We start from the raw sequence: 12,242 nt of genomic DNA, 5'->3' as shown, positions 1-12,242 counted from the left end.
ACTGCGCCTCCCACGTGGTTAGGAATCACCTTTCTTTTCTTTTCTGGTGTTAACTCCAAAGATAAACCAGTCAAAGGACAATTCAGCATTATTAATGTATTAGGTAGGCTAGGCTAGGCTTGGAAGAGTTCGAATCACTTTAAAAGTTGTCTATAATCAATAAAATAGGTATTAATTTTCACAACGTTCTTTGCAAGGCAGGTATACTTGAAACAATCTATTAATAGGTGTTGTTTTTCCTCCTAGGGCTCCCTGGGGATCCAAGGCCCCCAAGGTCCACCTGGGAAAGAGGGTCAGAGGGTAAGTAGACACAGAACAACTGGCAGGCATTACTAACTCAGGGGTTACTTGTTTCTGAACACTTATAAAAATAAAATCAAAATCCAGCAAGCAGATGGGCTTGAGGAAAATATCAACTACCTGAAAGCCGAAATTTGAGATTTTGACAGCGCTTTTACAATCCAGAAAATTCTATATATTTTCCAGATTGTGGAATGTGGAAATATAATTTGGGTGAAATGAATTAACCATAATTTGATCTGGAGCACGTTGGTCCTCTTTTGGGGTTTTTGAGTTAAGCTCATCTTTGCAGAGTTAAGTTTGATGGGTTCTATTTGTGGAGTTCTAGCCTGTTCACGAATCCTGTGAAGACTGTGGGTATTAACTACATTCCTTAGCCAAATTAAATTGTTGACATTAGTGACTCTTTGTAGTTACTCTCCTGCCTTTGAGATAAAGTATGTAATATGTGGATACATTGTACTTGCCTGGGAGTATAGCAATCACCTTCCAGGGCAGTTAGGCTTAGTGGCTCCCCCTAAAAGGAACCCCTGCAGTGACAGATAATTGGTCAGCTCTGCATGAACACTTTCTGCAAGGGGGCACCCCATTCTTGTCGCTAATTGTTATTAACTGTTTTCAAATCATGTTGAAGTCTCCAGACATTTTATGTGTGCTTTCTTATAGGAGTAGTATTTTGAACTTCTGTTACCTTACGGATGAGAGTTGTGTAACTCACAGAGCATAGATGACTTGCCTGAAGTCATAGAACTACTAAAAAGTCGAGCCAGAACTTGAATTTGGGGCTTCTGGCTTTGGATACCATGTTCTCTTTTACTGTCTCAGTCTATTAACCCCAAATCTCTTTTCAGTCATTTAAATTTATTATTCCCAGTTCTGCCCACTGGACTAGATGATGTCTAAGTTTTCTCAGTTAGAACATTTCTGTGTCCAGTTTTTATTCCCAGTGGCTATTTCAGTGAACATAAAAGGGCTTAATAAGTTTTGATGGCTAAGAAAATAAAAGGGAAAATGTTGTGAATAATAGCTAACATTTATCAGCTGCCTACAATGTGCTAAATGATTCATATTTCATTTATTTCTCACAATAGCTCTGTGAAGTAAGTTCTCCTGTAGCCCTCACAGAGAAAACTGAGTTCGAACACTTTGCTAGAAAGTGGACTCTGCTGGTATTTTAAAATTATTTACAAAGTAGTCACATTTGGGTTCTAGTCTCAACACCTGTGTGTACAATTGTAGTTTCCCCTTTTAGCTCTCCAGCCCCTCTCTATCCAAGAGTTCATTAATCCACATGATCAATGTTTTAAATAGCCTTGGGGAAACATAGACGATTACTTCCCTAGATCTATGTTTTTGAGGCTGCCTTAAGCGTTTTCACCCACTGGGGGCAGAGGACTAGATGAAATGATCATGTGAAGTTCATTTCCAAGCTTCTTATTCTATTTTCTCACAGTAATGACCAAGATGTCTGTTGTAACTAGGACCATGTTTCTGAATTAATTTCGGTCTGCAGCATCCAGGGAACATTTTCCTTCTAGTAACTACCCCTTCCTGGAAACTGAGTGATAAATTATACTCCCTAGTTAATATCCAAAATAAATAAGGAACTCATGCAACTCAATAGCAAAAAAAACCCAATAACCCCATTTAAAAATGGGCAAAGGACCTGAATAGACACTTCTCAAAAGAAGACATACACATGGACAACAGGTATATGAAAAGGTAGCTAATCATCAAGGAAATGCAAATCAAAACCACAGTGAGCCGTCACCTCAAACCAGCTAGAATGGCTAGTATCAGAAAGACAAGAGATAAGAAATGTTAGCCAGGGTGTGGGGAATAGGGAACCCTCGTGCACTGTTGGTGGGAATGTAAACTGGTACAGCCAGTGTGGAAAAGAGTATGGAGGTTCCTCCAAAAAAGTAAAAATAGAACTACCTTACGACCCAGCACTCCCACTTCTGGGTGTATATCTAAAGGGAGGAAGTCAGTATTTCGAAGAGATATGCGTACTCCCATGATATGGAAACAACCTAAAGGTCTATTGACAGATGAATGGATAAAGAAAATGTGATTACACACACACACACACACACACACACACAGTGGAATATTATTCAGCCTTAATAAAGAAGTAGGTCTTGCCACTTGCGATAACATGGAGGAACCTGGAGGACTTCATGCTACATGAAAGAAGCCAGACACAGAAACACAAATACGCCTTTGCATGTGGAATCTGAGAATGTAAAATCCATAGAAACAGAGTAGACTGGTGGTTACTGGAGGCTGAGGGGAGAAGGGGGTAAGAGAAGATGTCAGTCAAGGGGTACGATTTTTAGTTATACAAGATGGATAAGTTCTGGGGACTTAATGTACAGCAATGAGACTGTAGTTAATATTGTGTTGTATACTTGAAATTGGCTAAAAGGGTAGATCTTAAGTGTTTTCACGACAAAAAACAGTAACTGTGAGGGGATGGATATGTTAATTAGCTTGATTGTGGTGATTTTCAAAATGCATAAGTATATCACATCAAGTTGTATACCTTAAATATATAAAATTTTAATTGTCAACAATAACTCAGTAAAGTACAACGATAAATAGGTTTTTAATTTCAACTCCAATAAAAAACCCTAGGTGGTTTGAGATGGAAATTATGGAGTGAGGTGGGTGAAGCTAGACAGTATGTCTGAATTCTTCCCCCTGTGGCAGAGCTTTTTTTTTTTTTTAATTTTGTGTGGTAAGAACATTTAACATGAGATCATCTCTCTTAACGAATTTTAAGCATACAAGGAAATTGTACTTCTGACTTGTACTGACATGTGGTCAATTCAAGGTGCCTCCTCCTTTATTTTAATGAAAACTTCTTCCCAGTCAGATCTTCATCCATCCTGCGATTGTGCAGTTGCCTTTCTTTATCACAGAGTAGGAACTGACCCTTGTGATTGTTAAATTTCATCTTCTGGATTTTAGTTTCTAATACCATTCTATTGTGTTTTTTGCCAGTGATATAGCTCCCAGATTTACATCATCTTAAATTTTGATAAGCCTACCCGTTGAGTCTTCATTCATATCACTAATAAATCCTGAGCAGAACAGGGCCTGAAAACTCTAACAACAGCAAAGCTTCCATCTTGTCTACCATTGATATTCATGTGACATGATACAAGTCATGTACAAATACATTCGGACTCTCCCTCCTTCCAACCCACATTTCTTAATTTGGCTTGTAAGATAATTATGACAGTCTTTGTCAGACTAGCTGAAATAAAAAATATTCAGATGAGGCTCTTTGAAAATAGTAATGCTTCAAATTGAAATTGTACCCTAGCGAAGCTTACATTTCAGAAGAAGGTGGGTTAAAGAATAAATTAAACTTATGTAGTCTTCATGACAGTTTTGGAGGAACATATTCAAATTGTAAAGTTCAACCACTATATTATGCAAATTTACTCCATTTATAAATATGTATAGTTCAGATAAGTTTATATTACTTTTATTGTAACTTATCAACAAGTAACAGTGTCAGAAACTAAGGAATGTAATAGAATTTTGTAGATAATGTAAGGCAAGGTTTATCAATATTACTGCTCTTTCACAAATGCCATATTTATAGAGGAGAGCATTTAGATCAGGTATTATTGATATTATACACATTTACAAATGATTATTTCCAAATGTACTCAGGGATTTATTCCGCTTTTTCAGCTACTTAAAAGTGAAGCAGATTAAAGAAAAAAGCATTCTTACATATTTACATTTAGACCCATCTTAGTGCCACCATTTCTTCTCTGCTCAAGAGTTAGGCAGCACTCACCTCTTTGGGACATGCAAATGTACATGCATATGCATGTGTGTGTGTGCATACACACAGACACACACACACTGAAAGCTAAGACCTGTCATTTTTCACTTCACTGAACTTTGCAATAGAAAACAACAGAAAAATCTAGGAATTTAAAATTCTTTTCTATTGACCCATTGTCAAGAAAACTCATATTTTGATTACATGTGTTTGATCAGGAATGAATTGACTATCGCTAAGTTTATTGAAATGAAATATAAAATATGTGCAAGTTTATGCACCTTACTCCTAGGCATAATGTCTTTAAGGAAAGTAGAAGAAATCATTGATTTATTGGTTTTCCTCAATGATTAGAGACTAGCCTGTATTCTACTAATATCTCTCAATTATGGTGAGTTTCAAACATAATTGTCACATGTAAGCATACCAAACATTATAGAAAATGTTAATAATACTACTAATAATACCAGTGTTATTTTATTAAGGCTTAAGTAAATATGATAAATATAAAAATTTTTTCTCTTTAACCCTTTGTGTAGAGTTTTCTATAAGCACGATAAAAACATTATTTTTTACCAAGTACCACACCAAAATTCTGTTTGAAATTTTCATTAGTTGACTCTCTTCTCTTTATTGTCTTGTAAGCTACTAAATTTTAGATAAGTGTTCATTTAATAAAACATAGTAGTAGTATGATTCTTGTACTTAAAAGCTGCTGTTAACCATAACAGTGTTTGGTGGTGATATATATCTGAGATTTGTGGCCTTTTTTTTTTTTCTTAACCTCCTTATTTGAATCTCTTATATGCCATTGCTTTTTCCATTTGTTATCTTTTTGAAGTCCTACAAGTGAAACATTTGGCTGGCATATTTTGGGATCTCACATCCTTTATAGATTAACACAATTTTAAAAATTCAGCTAATGTTGAATATTGACCCTGAGCCGCAGGTGAGAGTGTGTCAGGGAGCAGTAAGAGAAAGCAGCATGGGGACCACCTGCCTGGACACCAAGGGGCTGTCCAGCCCATGGTGGCAGAGAAAGACCAGCAGGGGGACCGGGATACTGCAGGGCCGGGAAGTCAACAGAAGGGCGTTTCAAGATGCATGGAGGGTTCAACAGCATTAAAATTTGGAAAAAATTTGGGGGAGAGATACTGGATAAAAGGAGAGGTGGCTGGAATTGGTACCAGCTGAGAGAGAAGTTTTAGTTGAATAAATAAATGGGAGAGCATTAGAAACAAAAATTGCAAGAAAAGATGTGAGGGAATTAGGGGGTGAATTGTGAGGAAGGAGAGGCAGCAGTGGGGAATCGGGGAAAAAGAGAAGGACGGGAATTGGATGTGAGCCCAAGAAGGTGTCTTGATGAAAAGTGGAATATTTCAGACGGCTGAGCACGTTCGTGGACGTTTACACGAGACATCTCAAAAGAACCGGCATTTATAAAAATCCCCTCTAAGATGTAGATTCCTTATAGGATTTCCTAATATTCCTAATACCCAAAACATAAAAAATAAGTATCATTTTAATGTAACCTTGGATTTCTCCTTTATAGTCACATTAAAGTGCATGTCTGAACAATCTCAGGGCCTTTTGTTAAAGTCCCTCTGGGTCTCTGAAAGAACATTTATTGGTGAATCAGCTAGTGACTGCCCCGACCAGAAGTTTGTTCGGCTGGACCAAGATGCCACCACACTCTTGCATTCTTTGTTGCTGGATCCTCATTTTGATCCTGAATAGAAATTTTATGTTTTAAATGCCTTACAAGCCACCCCGTGTCTTTTATTTTAATTAATTTTTATTGGCATACAGTTGCTTTACAGTGTTGTGTTAGTTTCTACTGTACAGCAAAATGAATCAGCTATACGTATACATACATCCCCTCCGTTTTGGATTTCCTTCCCATTTAGGTCACCACAGTGCGTTAAGTAGAGTTCCCTGTGCTATACAGTATGTTCTCATTAGTTATCTGTTTTATACATAGTATCAATAGTGTATATGTGTCAATCCCAATCTCCCAGTTCCTCCCACCTCCCCATTGGTATCCGTACATTTTTTCTCTATGTCTGTGTCTTTATTTCTGCTTTGCAAATAACGTCATGTATACCATTTTTCTAGATACCACATATATGCCTTTAAATACAATACTTGTCTTTCTCTTTCTGGCTTACTTCACTCTGTATGACACTCTCTAGGTCCGTCCACGTCTCTACAAACGCCGCAATTTCATTCCTTTTAATGGTTGAGTAATATTCCATTGTATATATGTGCCACATCTTCTTCATCCATTCCTCTGTTGATGAATATTTAGGTTGCGTCCATGTACTGGCTATTGTAAATAGTGCTGCTATGTCAGTTTAGCTTCTCTGCCTGTGCTTGTCCTTTTTTTTTTTTTTCATTTTTATTCCTTCCAGGAAGCCATCCATTTAATTTCCTCCTTTTAACATTTTTGTGCAGATTCTACTTTTTTTACTCTCCCTTGAAGTGCTTGCTCCAAGCCACCCTGAACCCTGCATCTGGAGTCAGGGTTCCTTGTGTCCTAAACAGCATGGAGAACTCACTCTACTTAGGGTGTGTCCCATCAGGGTGTGTCCTTCTGCACCAGCCCAGACTTGATGGCAAAGGAACTGAGTCATATTTCCTTCACGAGGGGGGAGTCTGATGGTCAGTCCTGCAAAGGCACAGAGGACAGGGCAGACCATGTGTCTGCTGGCTTCTTAGTGTGTAAGCAACATAGGGGATTATGTGGAGGCAATTCAGATCACCTGGGTTTAAACCCCAGCCTCACCACCTCTTAGCTTTGTGATCCTGGGCAAGTTCCTCAGCCTCTCTGCCACTCTGTTTCCTCACTTAGAAGACAGAGATTCTGATAACCCCTACCTACCTGGAAGAGTTGTTGAAAGGAGTGTGCCAGGTAGGGGTTAGCTGTTGTCGTGATTCTCACCTGCGAACTGCTGATCTGAAGCTGTGTGCAGACGGGAAAGGAAGTATGTGAACTCAGAGTATTAGGACTTGATTAAAGAGAATGTCTAATTGGTCAAGAAAAACTACTGAAAGTAAAATGACTGCTTTAACTACCACGCCGTTGAACTCATTTTATTTAACTTTTTTTTTTTTTTTTGCGGTACGCGGGCCTCTCACTGTTGTGGCCTCTCCCGTTGTGGAGCACAGGCTCCGGACGCGCAGGCTCAGCGGCCATGGCTCACGGGCCCAGCCGCTCCGTGGCATGTGGGATCTTCCCAGACCGGGGCACGACCCTGTGTCCCCTGCATTGGCAGGCGGACTCTCCACCACTGCGCCACCAGGGAAGCCCCATTTTATTTAACTTTTACTTGAATTCCTACTTTATCTGGATGTCCATGCTCATGTTCTAATGCCCCAGAAGCTTTATGAAGCCCAATGTTTATCCAGTTTCACAATAAACAAGTATATTAACAAGTTTGGAAATGTCGAGTAGGTTAAGTCGTTTTCCTTGAAGAAGCAGAGATGAGTGTCCTCATCGTGGAGTAGCTAAGACCTTAATGTTTGTTTTGTGAACAAATTTGTGCCGATCACGTATAAGTTCACTAAGGCATTCATGGAAAAACCACTTGTTCTTCTTTTGGCTTGTTTGTTTCTGAGCTGGCTTATATGCATTACCTAAGGCAACACAAGTAACATCAATTATGTTCTCATATTAGTGAGTTATATCCATCTCCTTAGGAAAAAGGACGTCAAAATCACTGCTTCTGTGAAATCAACGCACACCACAGGACTCATCCAAGTAAAATTTTCCTTAAGCTGAATTGTTTTTATGTGGCTTGATGTATTTTTCAAGGGAAATTATGCCATTATGGCCTGGCCGTGACCCGTGGCAGCTTTAAATAGAACACACACAAACCCAGTAAAGCAGGTCAGAACTGCCTCGCAGTGTGGTCAACACAAGCATCTCTTCTTGCTTAGGAGGGGGCTGACTTCAGAGCTGTAGAATGACCTCAGAGTTTCCATGAAGTGAGTTCGGGGCCTGGTGGAAACCACTCTGATTTTCTGTAGTTGTAATTCCACTATTTTACATGTGCTTGAACATGGGAGAGGAGACGTATAAAGAAGGGATAGTGATGAACTTTCAGTTTCAGGAAGTAATTTGGTTAGTTGCACATTAAGGTGAGAGGAGAATATCAGATTGTCTTCTTATCTTTATGTGTTGAAACCGACAGTGCCCTTTAGAATGCATAGTGAGTGCATGCATAATTCTGCTCAGCCCCCAAATCAATGCCTGGTACCCTTGTACCAAGGATTAGTATTGCTAAGGGAAAAAAGTCAACACATTATTTTAAATAATACTTTTAACCCTGGTCCCATGTAGAACATAAATATGGAGGGAAAGCATCTTTTTTGCTTGGGATCCATGTATAAATATGTAAACACACATGTTGTAAAGAGCAACTTAGAGGTTTTACGTCCTATAAGTAGTGGTTTGTGTTTATTGCACGTCTTAAACTCCCTGGCATTCAGATGACATCTTTTCCCACTTACTTCCTGTGATATTTCCTGAGGATTTCTTTCTGTTTTTTTTTTGTTGTTGTACGCGGGCCTCTCACTGTTGTGGCCTCTCCCATTGCGAGTACAGGCTCCGGATGCGCAGGCTCAGCGGCCATGGCTCACGGGCCCAGCCGCTCCGCGGCATGTGGGATCTTCCCGGACCGGGACACGAACCCGCATCCCCTGCACCGGCAGGCGGACTCTCAACCACTGTGCCACCAGGGAAGCCCCTGAGGATTTCTTCTTAAGGATTAGAGAGTTTCGGAGAGATACCATCCATCTTTGACGCCATCTGCCATTTAGATGGGGAACTGGGAAAGTGTGTACCGTGTTCAGGTCCAGAGAGCTATGCTGCTTTCCCCCAACTCCTTTCGTGAATGTGCAAAAGCAACATGAGACTCAGAGGACAGAAATCATCAGATCTCCATACCTGACTCCTGTATGCAGAGTTCTGTACCTGACTTTGGGGAGCTGTTACTATCATTTCAGTACCTGATGCTGCCAGCTTTGCCTTTACTTGGCTTTCTTTCTAGAACCTCACTTATCATTTAGGATTATCTAGTTATTCACAGTTTATCTATAAGACTATTAAAAATAACACTTATAAAAGGTCAATAATACATAATTGAGAAAACACTGAGTTAAATCAACCACTTAGTGAGAAAAGTATACTGTGGTATAATTTCTATGATATAATCATATGTTGGTATATTTTCTTATTGAAGTGTAGTTGATTTACAATATTATATCAGTTTCAGGTGTACGATATAGTGATTTGATATTTTTATAGATTGTACTCCATTTAAGTTATTACAAAATATGGCTATATTCCCCTGTGCTATACAACATATCCTTGTTGCTTATTATTTTATACATTATAGTTTGTATCCCTTAATCCCCTACCCCAATCTTGTGGTCCCCCCATCCCTCTCCCCACTGGTAACCACTAGTTTGTTCTCTATACCTGTGAGTCTATTTCTGTTTTGTTATATTCATTCGTTTGTTTTATTTTTTAGATTCCACGTATGAGTGGTAACATACAATATTTGTCTTTCTCTGTCCGACTTATTTCACTAAGCATAATAATCTCTAGGCCCATCTATGTTGCTGCAAATGGCAGAATTTCATTCATTTTTATTCCTTGGTAATTCCAGTGTATATATACATATACCACACCTTCTTTATCTATTCATCTGTTATGGACACTTAGGTTGCTTCCATATCTCGGTTATTGTAGATAATGCTGCTATGAACATTGAGGTGCATGTATCTCTTCAAATTAGTGTTTTCATTTTCTTTGGATGTATACCCAGATGGAATTGTAGGATCATATGGTAGTTCTATTTTTGGTTTTTTGAGGAACCTCCATACTGTTTTCCACAGTGGCTGCAAAAATTTACATTCCCACCAGCAATGTACAAGGGCTCCCTTTTCTCCACATCCTCACCAACATGTATTATTTGTGATCTTTTAGGTGATAGCTCTCCTCACAGGTGTGAAGTGATATTTATTTGATTTGCATTTCTCCAGTGACTATAATGTTGAGCATCTTTTCATGTGCCTGTTGGCCATCCATATGCTTTGTTTAGAAAAATATCTATTCAGGTCTTCTGCCCATTTTTTAATTGAGTCGTTTGGATTTTTTTGATATTTGGTTGTATGAGCTGTATTTATATTTTGGATATTAACCCCTTATCAGTCATGTCATTTGCAAATATTTTCTCCTGTTCAGTAGGTTGTCTTTTTGTTTTGTCAATGGTTTTATTTGATGTGCAAAAGCTTTTAAGTTTAATTAGGTCCAATTTGTTTATTTTTGCTTTTGTTTCCTTTGCCTTAGGAGATAGATCCAAAAAATATTGCTATAATTTATGTCAAAAGAGTATTCTGCTGTTCTCTTCCAGAAGTTTTATGCTCTCCAGGCTTACATTTAGGTCTTTAATACATTTTGAGCTTAATTTTGTGTATGGTATGAGAAAATGTTCTGATGTCATTCTTTTACATGTAGCTGTCCAGTTTTCCCAGCAACACTTATTGGAAAGACAGTCTTTTATCCATTGCATAGTCTTGCCTCCATTGTCATTGATTAATTGACCATAAGTGTGTGGGTTTATTTCTGGGCTCTATTCTGTTCCATTGTTCTATGTGTTTGTTTTTGTGCCAGTACCATACTGTTTTGATGACTGTAGCTTTATAGTAGGGTGTGAAGTCAGGGAGTGTGGTACCTCCAGCTTTGTTCTTTTTCCTCAAAATTGCTTTGTCAATTAGGGGTCTTTTGTGGGTCCATATAAATTTTAGGATTATTTGTTCTAGTTCTGTGAAAAATGTCACAGATATTTTGATAGGGATTACATTAAATCTGTAGATTGTTTTGGGTAGTATGGACATTTAAACAATATTAATTCTTCCAGTTAAAGAACATGGAATATCTTTCCATTTCTTGGTATCTTTTTCTGTATCTATTGAAACCAACATGGGATTTTTATTCTTCAATTTGTTAATATGGTGTATCACATTGATTTGTGGGTATTGAACTATCCTTGCTCCCTTGGAATAAATCACACTTGAGCATAGTGTATAGTATTCATAGTGATTCTTTTTATATATTGTGGAATTGGTTTGCTGATATTTTGTTCAGGATTTTTGCGTCTATAGTCATCACAGATATTGGCATGTTATTTTCTTTTTTTGTAGTGTCTTTGTCTGGTTTTGATATCAGAGTGATGGTGGGCTCATAGAATGAATCTGGGAGTGTTCCCTCCTCTTCAGTTTTTTGCAAGAGTTGGAGAAAGATAGGTATTAGCTCTTCTTTGTATGTTTGGTAGAATTCCCATGTGAAGCCATCCAGTCCTGGACTTTTGTTTGCTGGGAGATTTTTTTATTACAAATTCAATCTCACTACTAGTGATCAATCTGTTCACATTGTCTATTTCTTCCTTATTCAGTCTTTGAAGGTTGTATGTTTCTAGAAATTTTTCCATTTCTTCTAGGTTGTCCAATTTGTTGGCACATAACTGTTTGTAGTATTCTCAAGATTTTTTGTTTCTCTATGATATCAGTTGTTATTTCTTTTCTTTTATTTCTTATTTCATTTATTTGAGTCTTCTCTCTTTCCTTTTGATGAGCCTAGTTAAAGTTTTATTAATTTTGATTATTTTAAAAGAAGAGAAACAGCTCTTGGTCTCTTAGATCTTTTCTATTGATTGTTGGTCTCTATTTTATTTATTTCCTGTTTGATCTTTATTATTTCCATCCTTCTTCTGACTTTGGGAAGAAGTTTGTTCTTCTTTTTCTAATTCCTTTAGATGGTGGATTAGGTTGTTTATTTGAGACTTTTCTTATTTCTTGAGGTAGGCCTGTATTTCATCCCATAGATTTTGGAGTGTTGTGTTTCCATTTTCATTTGCCTTGAGGTATTTTCTGATTTCCTTTTTGATTTCTTCATTGACCCACTGGTTTTTCTTAGTAGCATGTTGTTTAGTCTCCACTTGTTTGTGTTTCTCCAATTTTTCTTCCTGTAATTGATTTCTAATTTCATATCATTGTGGTCACAAAAATATGTTTGTTGTAATTTCTGTCCTTTAAATGTATTTAGATTTGTTTTGTAGCCTAACATGTGATC

General features: G+C 37.8%; 1 protein-coding gene across 1 annotated transcript in view; it reads left to right on the top strand.

Moving 5' to 3' along the window:
- Positions 1 to 12,242, top strand: part of COL19A1 (collagen type XIX alpha 1 chain) — a 347,142-nt gene that overhangs the window by 193,318 nt on the left and 141,582 nt on the right. Inside the window, exon 14 of the mRNA XM_004270129.2 lies at positions 247 to 300. Coding sequence (XP_004270177.1) covers positions 247 to 300 — 54 coding nt within the window. The remainder of the gene's footprint in view (positions 1 to 246; positions 301 to 12,242) is intronic.

The sequence above is a fragment of the Orcinus orca genome, chromosome 12 (genome assembly GCF_937001465.1).
Source record: "Orcinus orca chromosome 12, mOrcOrc1.1, whole genome shotgun sequence".
Lineage (NCBI taxonomy): Eukaryota > Metazoa > Chordata > Mammalia > Artiodactyla > Delphinidae > Orcinus > Orcinus orca.
Note: the sequence above shows the minus strand (reverse complement) of the source record. Positions and strands in the feature narration are given on the sequence as shown.